This window comes from Buceros rhinoceros, unplaced genomic scaffold (assembly GCF_000710305.1).
Source record: "Buceros rhinoceros silvestris isolate BGI_N320 unplaced genomic scaffold, ASM71030v1 scaffold31104, whole genome shotgun sequence".
NCBI classification, from domain to species: Eukaryota; Metazoa; Chordata; class Aves; order Bucerotiformes; family Bucerotidae; genus Buceros; species Buceros rhinoceros.
In genome coordinates this window covers 19,271-31,452 of record NW_010410567.1, presented here as the reverse complement: position 1 = coordinate 31,452, position 12,182 = coordinate 19,271, and the positions used below count along the sequence as shown (strand labels likewise).

At 36.5% G+C, this 12,182-nt stretch overlaps 1 protein-coding gene across 1 annotated transcript in view; it reads right to left on the bottom strand.

The window, feature by feature from the left end:
* Positions 1-12,182, bottom strand: part of BAZ1A (bromodomain adjacent to zinc finger domain, 1A) — a gene marked incomplete at its 5' end in the record, with an annotated part of 54,234 nt that overhangs the window by 27,378 nt on the left and 14,674 nt on the right. Inside the window, 8 exons of the mRNA XM_010135689.1 lie at positions 71-217; positions 653-791; positions 2,651-2,746; positions 3,530-3,696; positions 5,988-6,090; positions 6,699-6,833; positions 8,581-8,668; positions 9,627-9,728. Coding sequence (XP_010133991.1) covers positions 71-217; positions 653-791; positions 2,651-2,746; positions 3,530-3,696; positions 5,988-6,090; positions 6,699-6,833; positions 8,581-8,668; positions 9,627-9,728 — 977 coding nt within the window. The remainder of the gene's footprint in view (positions 1-70; positions 218-652; positions 792-2,650; positions 2,747-3,529; positions 3,697-5,987; positions 6,091-6,698; positions 6,834-8,580; positions 8,669-9,626; positions 9,729-12,182) is intronic.

The window sequence follows — 12,182 nt, the reverse complement described above, 5'->3', positions numbered from 1 at the left end:
GTAAATCATGCAGTTTAAAGTTAATTCCAGTGGAACTTCAGTTTTTCAGCAGTAAAATTAAGGATCTGACCTTTGGTCTCAGCATCAGCTATTTGATCTTTGGCCACTTCCTCTTCCTCTTCGGCCATTGCCTGAAAGATGGCAGTCAGGAAGAAAAACAGCAATTCACATAGTGGGCCTTCAGTGTCATTTCCTACAAGAGCTTCCTCTAAAACTTCTGTGAATAAAGTTTAAGAAGCGTCACTTTTGCCACAAAGCTGGAAAACAATTACCTACTGAAGAATGAAAACATTTTTTTTTCCTTCAGGTATTATAATCAAGCTACTTTTCCATAATTTACTGCAAATATTCCTAAGACGATGCTGTCAAATAGCGCTGACAAAACAGTATTTTCTTAACGTATAATTGCAAAAGTACAAGTAGACATTTTAATAATTCAGTTAACAGCTTCTACATTCAAATTAACTTTGATTTTATAAACACTGCAGAAATTGACTATGAAGAGAAAAATTATTGATATGTATACTTTAGCACTGACACAGTAGAGCTGCACAGACAATTTTGTAGCAATTGGTACTCGGGTGCACTTATGATGCTTGGTAGAAGGGACACCACAAAACTGGGGCACCTTGCCACATAAACAACAACTTGCCTAAAGTCACTCCTTCAGGAAATTCATCTTGAAGATCAAAAAGTTCCCCAAAAGCATATAAGAATTCCAAAACCATCAGAGCATCACCAAAGATCTCAGGAGGCAGTCTTGTCTTCACTGGCATTGGAACGGGAAGTTCCTGCAATCCAAATGGGACAACTTAATATTGTACTTGGTTTCTGTAGAGCACACAAGTGATTAAAACCAGTCAGCTGATGATTAAGGAGCGTATCTGTTGGGTTTCTTTACACTTCACTCAAAATAGTTCTGCAAGACACAATCAATTGTCACAGCAGCATACATGCTAGTAGTAACTTTAAAAACCAAAGAGCATGCAACTTGGATGTAAATCTTTTGAGATAAAAGTTTATTCATGTTCATGAAGTTGAATGATTTTGTATCTTTAAAGCAACTCAAATCCACTACAAGCTAAGAATGCTGGCTGTCAAGATTTTTCCTTTAAACCTGTATTCTCTCACAAGAGTTTTGAATTCAGGTTTGCTGGAACTGTCCAGACATGTAAAAATAAACATATTCTTAAAAAGTTACTCTTCATTACGTGCAAAGACAAGCAAAGAAAACCCCAACACATTCACATAAAAACACACCCGTCTAATATGAGGATATGCAAGATGATGTCTAACGGCTGCGGGTGCTGGTATTTGTGGTTTTGTGTTGGTAAGGCAGCTACGATAGCAGAAGGTATTTTAAAGGGAACTGATGTAACCACGTAACAAGACCACTTAACAGAGATGCCACCTCCAAGTCACAGGTGACAGAGTCTAACAGAGTTTGACTTTCAAGTTAATATATTGATGTAACTCTCCAAGACTTGTCTTCGCTTAATGTTTGAGTGAACAAAACAATTTGCAGAAGGACGGCTCCGCCCCATGAGGTGGTAGCTCACAAATCTTAACAAGCTGAATCCCGCTTTCAGAAAAACCTCAGTAAGGATTTTGCACATTTCCTGAGAAAGGAATTTTTTGAGAAGCAGAGTGGATCTTTCTTCCTGCTTCCTCACCTAAATTTACATTTTTGCCAATTTTCACCGTAGTGGTGATACTACTTCCTCACCTCTCCCTTCTTCTTTTCCAACTGAAACACAGCAGCACTGGTTTGCAGTTTCCTCTTGCTTTGACAATGCTCTTCCTTTTCTTCAGTTTCTTCTCCCTTTCTATATACAGCTAACAGTTTTCATGCTCATCTTCATGGGCCTATTCAACTCTCCTTGCAAATATATTCAATTCTCACATTCCTCCCAACCAGTGCTATCACTTCAATTCACTCAGCACACTCCTCTATTCCCACTTGTCCTCTTTGTGCCTCTGTCATGTTTCTCCATGTATCTCAGATAAACCCCCATCCTTGTGTTTCCGACACTTTTGCCTCCTTTTGCTATCCCCTACAAAAATTAATCATAAGGAAGTGCACATAAATGGTTAACACTAGACAATCTTCCATTATGTACAGTCACACTATATTCTTTTTAGAACATTAAGTTCTTTGGGAGGCAAATTCTTGTTATTTTCTATAGGTTTCCAGGATCATCCAGAAAGATGCTCTTTAAGCGAGGATACTGCTAGAGCTTAAATCAAAAGAATGCCACAAGGGGAATGAGCTAACGTCCTTTCTACCTTCTGTAGCCAAAATTCTGTTTTCTTCATAACTCAAATCTGAAGTTTAACTCAGGTTTATTCTAGGTGAGCTCACATTGTGTATTTAACAGAAAAGTCAGGCATGCTTAATACCCTCCACTCAATAGGAGCAGTACTTTAAAAAACACATCTTCTCCATGCTAAGACTGAGAACAACCTCTAAAGCTTTTCTGGCGGGTGAAAATGCAGATTATTATTAGCATCACTACTGGGAAATATGACATGGCTGCAGGTGATTCACAAGCCCCAGCGCTCAGATCAGACCTAGATCTGCCTCTGCAATAGACCATCTCACTTGGAGACTCTAAAGTACGAGCTTGAGCTGCTCCAAATTCAATCATACCTTAAGATCATCACACTCCATATCTTCTCTAGGCTTACTCCACTGTTTCAGGTATTCCACATATTTCCGTTTTTCTTCACGCAGCTTCTCTCTCTCCTGAAAGAGTCACAGTTGTATATAAAATATGGTCAGATCACCCCACTGTGGTTCTAGAACTGCACACCACTTACTCTTTCAATCACACTAAAAAATAAAACTGTATTTAATTAGAATGAAATCATCTAATAGTTTTTATTTTGTATAAGAAGATATTGGCAAAAATGTTTAGAAGTAAACTATGGTGGTACTTTGTTGGATCAGAATGGGATTTTGTTATAGTTTTTTGTTTGGTTGGTTCTGTGTTTTGTTTTAAATGGAAGCAGCTGAGAAAAAAAAATCTGAAGATAAGAGTATTTACTAAAGTGCCTCAAAAATCGACCATAAAAATCAACAGTGGATTTGGCTGTGGTAAAATATAGTGGAATAAATAATTTCTTCATATTCAAAGTGACAAAAAAGTTATTTAGCAATTTTCATCCAAAGAGAAACTATGAGGAAACCAACAACCATTTAATACGCTGTAAAATGATGCAGCACAGCATCTTTGACACTTAAAGTAGAAGACAACCATCAAATCAAATGCTGTCATATATTATTGGCAAAATAAACCCCAAACTGCCACATTACTTCAGAAGTAAGTTCAAAGTGAACTTTTTGTGAACTAAAATTATAATATGTTATCCAGAAATATAAATCCACAAGCATACCTTGTAACTGCCTATTCTTTTTAAGAGTATTTCTATGAACTGAAAACAGATGCAGATAACAACTAAGAAACAAGTAAACTAGAAAGATATTGCGCTGTTCCTATATTAAACACATGAACTGCAAAGGCATTACTTTTTCCTTTTCTATTTTGAGTCTCTCTTTCTCCTCTTTCTTCTTCATCCTTTCTTCTTCCACAATCTTCTTTAATTCTTCTCTCTTTTTTTCCTTATCTTCTTTCTCTTTTTTCTTAGCTTCTATAGCATTTGCCTTTTCTCGTTTTAATTTAGCTTTTTCAAAAGCTACAATGGAAAAAAATCAAACAAACCAAAGTTATTTTTTCTTTTATAAAATGTTAATTTTATTTAACTTCGCGAAGCAAACTGATCTGTTTATAATTACCATATAAAAAAAATTGTTATGAAGACTGAATTGTTTCTATGCCAACCAGAAATTCAGTCACTTGAAAGCTCTTTAGAGAATCTGAATTTTAAGCCGAAGTATTATAATGGTTTACAAGGTTGTCATCACTGTAATGAAGTCAAATTTCTCTGGTTTTGTTGAGTATACAGAAGTTTATTACTTGCTTATTGTTTTCTCTGAAGTGACATATAAAGATGAGAACTGATTCCAACTGCATATAATTACAGCAACGTATTTAGTAATGACTGCTTAATAACGGCGTGTCACAACTAGGTGCGGCATATAAGCATGAGATATTTGTGATAGTAAAAACCTTTAAATAAATGATCCTGAAATATTTCATTATTACTCAATTACTGGAAGGTCAATACATTGGAAGCCTACTTAGTATTTCAGTGATTTTTGTACAACTTTTACTTCCATTACACAGTTTAAGCTGAACTTTAATTAGTAATAAATGTTACTGCCTGAGGTTTCTTTGTAGTTGTCTGCAGAGGAAGAGCAGGAGACAAATTTCCACCTTCTGTGGACAATGTCTGTTAACCTACACACAGGCTAACAAATAAAGGGGGCTTATCGTTTTAATTGAATAAATGAAGCTAGATTAGCAAGTGAAGAAAATGAAAAAAGATCCTTACATCTACTACCAAGTAGATGGCACTCAAGAAAAAAAGTCTGATTACATTTTCCTACAAAATTCTGAAAATGGGCTAGATTGCTTTTACAGATAACTACCACGTACCAGCCACGTCTCTCACCCAGCAAAGAAAAGCAGTGAAGCTGATTCCCCATTGTCTTCTACATACTGAACAGGTTGATTTTTAAAGGTTCTTGGTATATACTATCTTTTCACATCATATATAACAGCTCGTTATAAGAGCCTTTATGAATGTCAGTAATTGCCATTCCAATTAAACATTATTTAGAGGTAAAATTAATATTTGATTACTTTAGTATATTTGAAAGTGAAAAACAAAAAAGTTTATAATCATGGATCAGCAATGAACTCTTAGAACAAGTGTGACAAGACAGTATTTTTATATTATTATTATTTGATGCATTCACCATCATTTTGTGTTCTCAGAATGTGTCTTAACGAGCGTTCTAGAAATTGTAGCGAATGCAAAATAAGAAGGGATTGATGTTGATTACCTTGCTCTGTGCTGCCATTTCCAGCACATAAACAAACAGATGCTAGATGGACAAAGAAGTGAATGCACAAGGTTAATGGAGCTCCTTAAACTAGTGTCCCCAGCTCCTACGACAAAAAGAACCTGAGGAGCCTCAGACTTAAATAACTCTGCAGTTGTTTAAGCAGATGTTGGGTTAGATAGTTTCCAGATGCCCTTGCCATCCTAAAACATTCTATGATAATGGAAATGAGAGGTAGAAACCAGGCATTCACTGAAATATCTCGACGATGAAAGCCTGTCCTTAGGAAGGACATCACTGCTCACAATCCAGAAGAACATCTGCTTGTCTGAGCTTTCCTCAGAAAGATGCACCAGTTCACCTAAACCCATACCAAAGCTATATGGGTCCCCTACTTCATTCAAAATCGACCAGAAACAAAGCCAAAAATATTTCAATCAGTCCAAAATAAAAATCTCTTCAGTGATTTTAATTTTAGAAAATTGTAAATATACTGCAAGTAATATGCAGAACTTTTAGGCATACCTTAAATATCCACACACAGACATCTTCAGAAAGACTTACAATTTCCTTAAGAATTATTACAGGTTTAGAAAGCATTGCTGCTCTTTTAAATTTTGAAGTGGTTTTTCCATTTATGGATTTTCCTCAGATAACAGATTGACTTGTGTTAAATGTTCATGTTTTGGTATACTTTCAGCTGGTAAAATTTATACATAACTTCACAACCCAAACTTCTGCAAAAATTTATTTAGTTCTTTATTTATGTGATACAGAATCGACACAGTTGGACCACAAGCTTCCTACATTTCCCCAGTTTAGTAAAATAAAAACTAAATAAATTCAGGAAACAACCATTTTAACCACAGAAAGGAGCACTTTGCAATAGTGATGTGGCACTGCCCTCTTATTATATTCTGCCTCTGAAAGGTACAAGCCCAAAAATACTCTAATTACGGCCTGCTCTCAGACCTGCAAAAACTGGTTCTATTAGTCATAGGACTAAACCTCAACTTACCCATGGCCCGCATATTTTCCTTTGGCTTCTGGAACCTTGTCTTTTCCCTGGCTACTTTACTTTTGTTTCCTTGGGTGTTTTGTTTAGCAGTAATCTCGTCCTCCTGACATAATTCAGAGGGGGAGTGGAAAAAAAAAAAAAAAAACAACATTATCTCTACAGTGAAATGTCCAGGTATCCCCAATCTTTCAGTGGTTCTCTAAAACAAGAAAAAAAAATCAGGCTGTGTTTCCCACAAACATACTAAATACTCAGAGAGCCTGCCTAATAGTTGGGGGGGTAGGAAGGAATAAACTCCCAAATTTATTTTCCAGCTTTCTTGTTTAATAAAGTAGTTCAGAGCACTAAGCTTTGCTACATTTACAGGCAAGTAACATAACTGTATCTAAGAGTACAAATTGGGTTTTTAGCAAATTATTTATTACTCATTCCCAGATGGGATGAGTACTCTGTGTGCCTTCACGACACACTGAAAAGCTCTTTGCTTGGTGGGATCACAGAAGTAAGAAAGATAAGAAGATAAAATATCAAGTATGGTCCCTTTTACAAGCTTGACTGTAAGACAACCTACTTTAATAGCAATGATGTAATATATCCCAATTCACCCTCACAGAATAAAAAGCACAATGGTAACCCTGCATCCCAACTGATCTGAACATGGAAGACTATACTGACATGTCTTCATCTGGAATTAAAAACGTGCTTACTTACAAGACTAGTAGATGCTGTCTTTGGAGGTCTCCCTCGCCGTCTACTAGCAGGACTGAAGGTAAATGTGGGTGGGTCATCAGGAAAGAAGTAGGAGAAATTTTGTTCTGCTAGGTTATATTTTGCAATTGACGTTGCCTTAGTAAGAAAGATGAAAACAGATTGTGAAATTTTTAACTTTTCATAAATATCAACTAATTAATGCATCATTAATTCACAAAAGACAACAATAAAAGTAACTAGATTCGCAACTGGTTAGTTTAGGGTAAGAAAGAAAACTCTGAACTAGTGAAAGTGTAGAGTTAATCCACCAAGTGGATAATAATGGAAGCAGTGCACATCTGAAAACAGGATTTGGCCTTGTTTGGCAATATTCTATTTTTTGAGATGCCTTTTAGCAAACACAGCTGGACAAAGGCTTCCTTACAAAGTTACTGAAATGTGTTGAGAATGACTTTTGACAGAGAAAGATGGAAAATTAACGTTCTGAAGAATCACGTAATTCTCTATTGCACTTGAACATTTCTGGAGGAGGAGAAAATTCATGACTTCTCTCATTTTGAATTGTCAAAGTTTCTTTTCAAGTTGCCTTTCTCAACCTGGTGACTTCAGGAAACCCGCTTTTATCAAGTGATAAGGAAGACAATACAAAGGAGACACTCCAACATTCATGTCACTGCTGAAAAGAGGGAACAAGGACATTCCACGAAAAGCCCAAACCAGGAGAAGGTGACAAATGCACACATACACAGAGCGTATTGGTAACAGATCACTACACCCAGCACCCTGTATCGCATCAAGGACAACATCATCACTAACAAACCCAAGGAAGGAGGTGGTTTATGCCTTTCAACTCTGTTTTCTTTCTGTATTTTTAAGAGACAGACTTCAAAGTTACAGACTTATTTAGAAATTAGTTGTCTTAGTTACTTTCCACAGCTTTCAGAAGCAAGACCCTCATGGATGCTCTCATCTCTCAGAGCTTTCCTGTGCACAATGAGCAGCTGTATGAGGATTCCTCATAAAAACACACACAAAATACCAGACCTAATAAACAAACACGCTACTTCAAGGTAAACATAAGAAGGGTCAAGGCTGCAGTATGTCAAAGCATCCAGGATCTCCTGCAGCACAGTAAGCAAGGCAAGGGAAATTGCTGCCTGTTTGCTTAAGTGTGGGAAAAGCTGCTCAAGTCTGTTGAGCACAAGGAAACAAAAATTGAGAGCCATCCTGCACAGACAGAGATGTACTTCAGTCTGAACCTGTACTAAGTATCACCACCTATCTCCACATAAGATGAAAAAAATATGCATCTTAATATCTGCCAACATCTAAGGCCTCACCTAAAGTCCATTCCAGAACTCTTTGGTACTTCTGTCTCACTGAAAAACTGGATATTTTCCAGCTAAAAGCATTACAACTGATAATATTAGCTCACTGTACCAAAACAGAAATAGTTAATTGTTGACTTACAAATACCAGCTGCATACCTTGAAAAATGCAAATAACTCATGTGTTAGACTAAGCAAAAAAATACATTACGCTTTAATAAATAATATTTTTCTAGGTAAAAGCTCCCATTTTTATTTCAAGGACTTTTCTAAACTGGTAGCTAAAGAAGAAATGAAAGAAATTCTGCTTCATGTACAGAAAAATCATCATCTTGTTTACAAAAGTTAACAAAAACATGGGTTTTTATGGAAAAAACTGCAGAATTCATCCTTTAATTTTGGAAAAGGAAAACACTACGTAAATCTATTACACTTACAAAAAGCTAAACTTGATGTAGTTTGAAAAATAAGCTCTGAGCAGCTAGTAAAGATGAGAAAAACAAAGTCTGAGTAGGGTCAATATTCTATCCCACAAATTATTCCTTCTTATTTACCTTAGTTTTAATGACTCCGTCATGTGGTTCACAGTGCTGTTTCAGAAAAAGTTTAAGTCTATCACGAGAAAAGAGATGTTTCCTCCGGCTGCGTTAGGAGAGAAAGGTAGCGTTATCAACTAACATCTTTACTTATTCTTTAAGTAGCTGACAATGTGCAAGAACACATGTAACAGACCACAACTGACCTTTTCTCATCTTACTGTAAATTACACCCTCACTATTGTAACTAACAGCTATTCTCTGCAAGCCCGATTCTATTAAAAATTCACTTATGAACAAAACAGAAGTAATACTTTAAACTGTTTTTTTATGCATCTGTAATTTTTGTTTTGAAGATCCTGGTATGTCCTCTCTTATACACACACACAGACGGACTCCACAGTCTTCATCCAGCTAGATCTTCCAAACACTCCTTTCTATTGCAGCAGCTTTTAAAATCCCCAAATAAAACTAAAGTTTTAGAAGAGGGAGAAAATGAACAAGCAAACAAGGGCAGTAGTAAAGCAGCATTCACATCTCTCAGACAGGGAGCTAAGGCACAGAAATCCCAAGTCAACAAGTGACAGGTGTGAATTCACACCCTGCTCGGTCAGGCTGTGGCAGGGGAAGGAGAAAACCAACTACGCAGGTTTATTAGTTAATAAAAAACTACTTGTGGATCACACTGGAACTAAATGACTCAAAATTACTAAAGTGTTTTGGTTTTGTTGTTTTGTTTTTTTTCAAAGTATTCCATTTTATAAAGTTTTGATGCACAATCTACTCCAAAAAATGCTGCAGTAGGCACAGGTATCGGAAGCGACAGCAGGTCTCATCTGTGTGCCAGTGAAAGCAGAGACTTGTAAGGTGCTGGTACCTCTGTTAGTACTAGTAAAGCTTGGAGCCCTTGCTACAGAAAGCCTGAGAAACACAGCAGTTTGTTCCAGCGCCTCTAATAGTTCTAACATATTATTTTAAAATGCCATTTTATATCAAAAACACCTTACAGGGACATACACAATTCACACAAAGTACAATTTTAGCTTTCATATAGTGATTTTTACCTTAGTTGAGATGCTTTAACAATAACAGTTTCATATAAATCTTTTTTAATAGGTTCGACTTTGTATTTGAACAAAGAAGGATCAATTATGGCTTTCTTCTCCCTAAAAAAAATTTAAAAAGTTAACTACAATCACAAAACGTCAGTCATATTATATACATTTAATATATTTATACACATACACAATGAACCTCCTAAAAATCCCAAGCCGTATTTAGTACAGGCTGTAACTTCCACTGGTACCAAAGAGGAACTATTCGCTTCTGCCAGTTTTTCTAGATTTAGATCTGCATAAAAGCCAGTTCCGGCAAGGAACAGGAAATGGGATCAGGGAGGGGGTTTTCTTAGCAGGGAGATGGGAGATCAGAAGGGAAGGAAGAACAAAGAGGGAGACACATCCCTACCCCTCCTTAATACTCTCAGTACTCATGATGGCAACAGGAAGGCAGGAAAAACGAGAAAAAGATTATGAGGAAGGAGTCCAAAAAACAGTTAAATAAAATCAATAAAAACAGTAGCTATAGAGCTACAGATCACATCTCAAAATGAATAAAACCCAGGAAAATATTTTTCTGAAATATCAATTTAGAGGAAAAGAAAAAACACCCACACTCTCACCAACAACATCCTGACAATAACAGGAATCATCAGGCAATGGATCTACACTTTAAAATAAATGCTTATTGAGTTACATTGCTTTCTCCCCAAAGTGTACTTCCCTTGGATAGCTAGTAGCTACAGAGAACTCGATTTTTTTTTCCCCATGGAAAGTATTTCTCCAGTTTTAACATAACAGTAACAGTTTTCTTATACCTCTTCTTAGGAGAGTAACCAGCCAGATCTGGTATACTAGCGGAACAAAATTCACTCCTTTAAAAATCAGAGGGAGGGTTTCTGCCATAGACAATATACTTTAAGTAGTGCGGAACATTTATGGACAGACTGCATCAATAGATTTTCTTTAAATAATGTTGGATTTTGTTATTAAACAACAGAACTTCTCCTAGGGTTGTACTTTGTAATCAAAAGTTGTATTGCTTTATCAGGAAGAATTTAACCATCATCTTATTTCATGAGTATGAGAAGGAGAAGAAGGTATGTGGATGAACTAGGAGATTTCCAGCTATGCATTTCAACCTCATCAGTCCTTCTGGCATTTACAAAATGCTTGAAGGGGGAGGCTCTGACAAAAATAAACAAGTATACCACTCGCTATTCTTCACGCCAATGAAGAACACACACGAGATGTAGTGAACTGTACTTTGCAAGGTTGTTCAATCTGAAATTTGCTTTAATTCTTACTTTTCCCCCCTAACTCTGAAACAGAAATCTAAAGAAAAGTAACATTCAGGTAACTAATAATAAATACATTAATTCACACAAGTGAAGTGAGAAAGAGATACTTATCCATAGTTAGTGTCATTTTAGATGAGAATAATTTGCAAATTTCTGGAGAAAAATACAATGATTAAATGATCAATGTCATTAAAAACAAATGAAGGAACAAAACAAGATTTGACTTGGAAACAGCAAACTTTAGTTTGAGTAAAATTTTCTCTCAGCTTCAGTGGATCATATGCAATAGCCCCAATCTAATTTCCAAACACACCGAGTTTTTCCTGCTTAGTTTGAGTTGCCAGTGATCTTAATTTTCAGTTAAGTTAACATACTCTTGAAATCCTCCTCCATAAATTCAAATTTAAAGTAAAAACTTTGCTTAGTGCAGAAGATGAAGAAAAAGGTCTTTCAGTACACGTAGAAAGCTTTAACATTTATACAGATTATTTAGCTGCTTTGGCATAATATTTTGCAGCAGAAATCCCATAGTCTTCACAGAACAGTTCTGTCAGACCAGCACTGTATAGCTTTAATGACAAGCTTTGACTGTACATTTTGACATAACCTGTTCATAATTTCTTCTCCAAATAGAGACAGAAAAAATAGGTTGAAGTTGGTAAAAACTGGATAAGGCTCCACTGATGTTATTTCCCCAAACTTTGTTACCTCTGCTTGCATTCCCAAATTTGCAGAAACAATTAACCCTTCTCCAAAATAAAGATGATACTTCAGTTCAAATTGAATAAACACCCAAATTTACTGCCATGAACCAGCCAGCAAAGCGAGAAGAACTTTTCCTTCTAGTATTTCTGATGCTGTTGATGGTTCGCATTACTATAGCCCTGCCAGGAGGAATGCCTCGAATGAAGCTGCAGTGAGTATTGCACATGTACTGCCTATTGTACATAGGCAGTACAAATCGAGCAGACTCAATCTTCAGTCTGCTGCTGAGAGCTACAGTGAATGCAGGAGTTCGACCTTACCCCAAGTCTAGGAGTTCACGGTACAAACACTGCTATTCTATGATGACCACTATCCTATGGCACCAGAGGGTCCCGGGGCACAGTATCAATGGTTCAAGACCTCAGAAGCTTGCAACCTTTTGCTTTGCAACCCAGCAAAAGTTGCCTGTTTTTCTGAGAGAGAGCAGGAGTGAAAGGGTCCTGGCTTCTTTCTCCCTGCACAGCCTCAGCTTTTACTGCAGAAAACAATAAAAAAG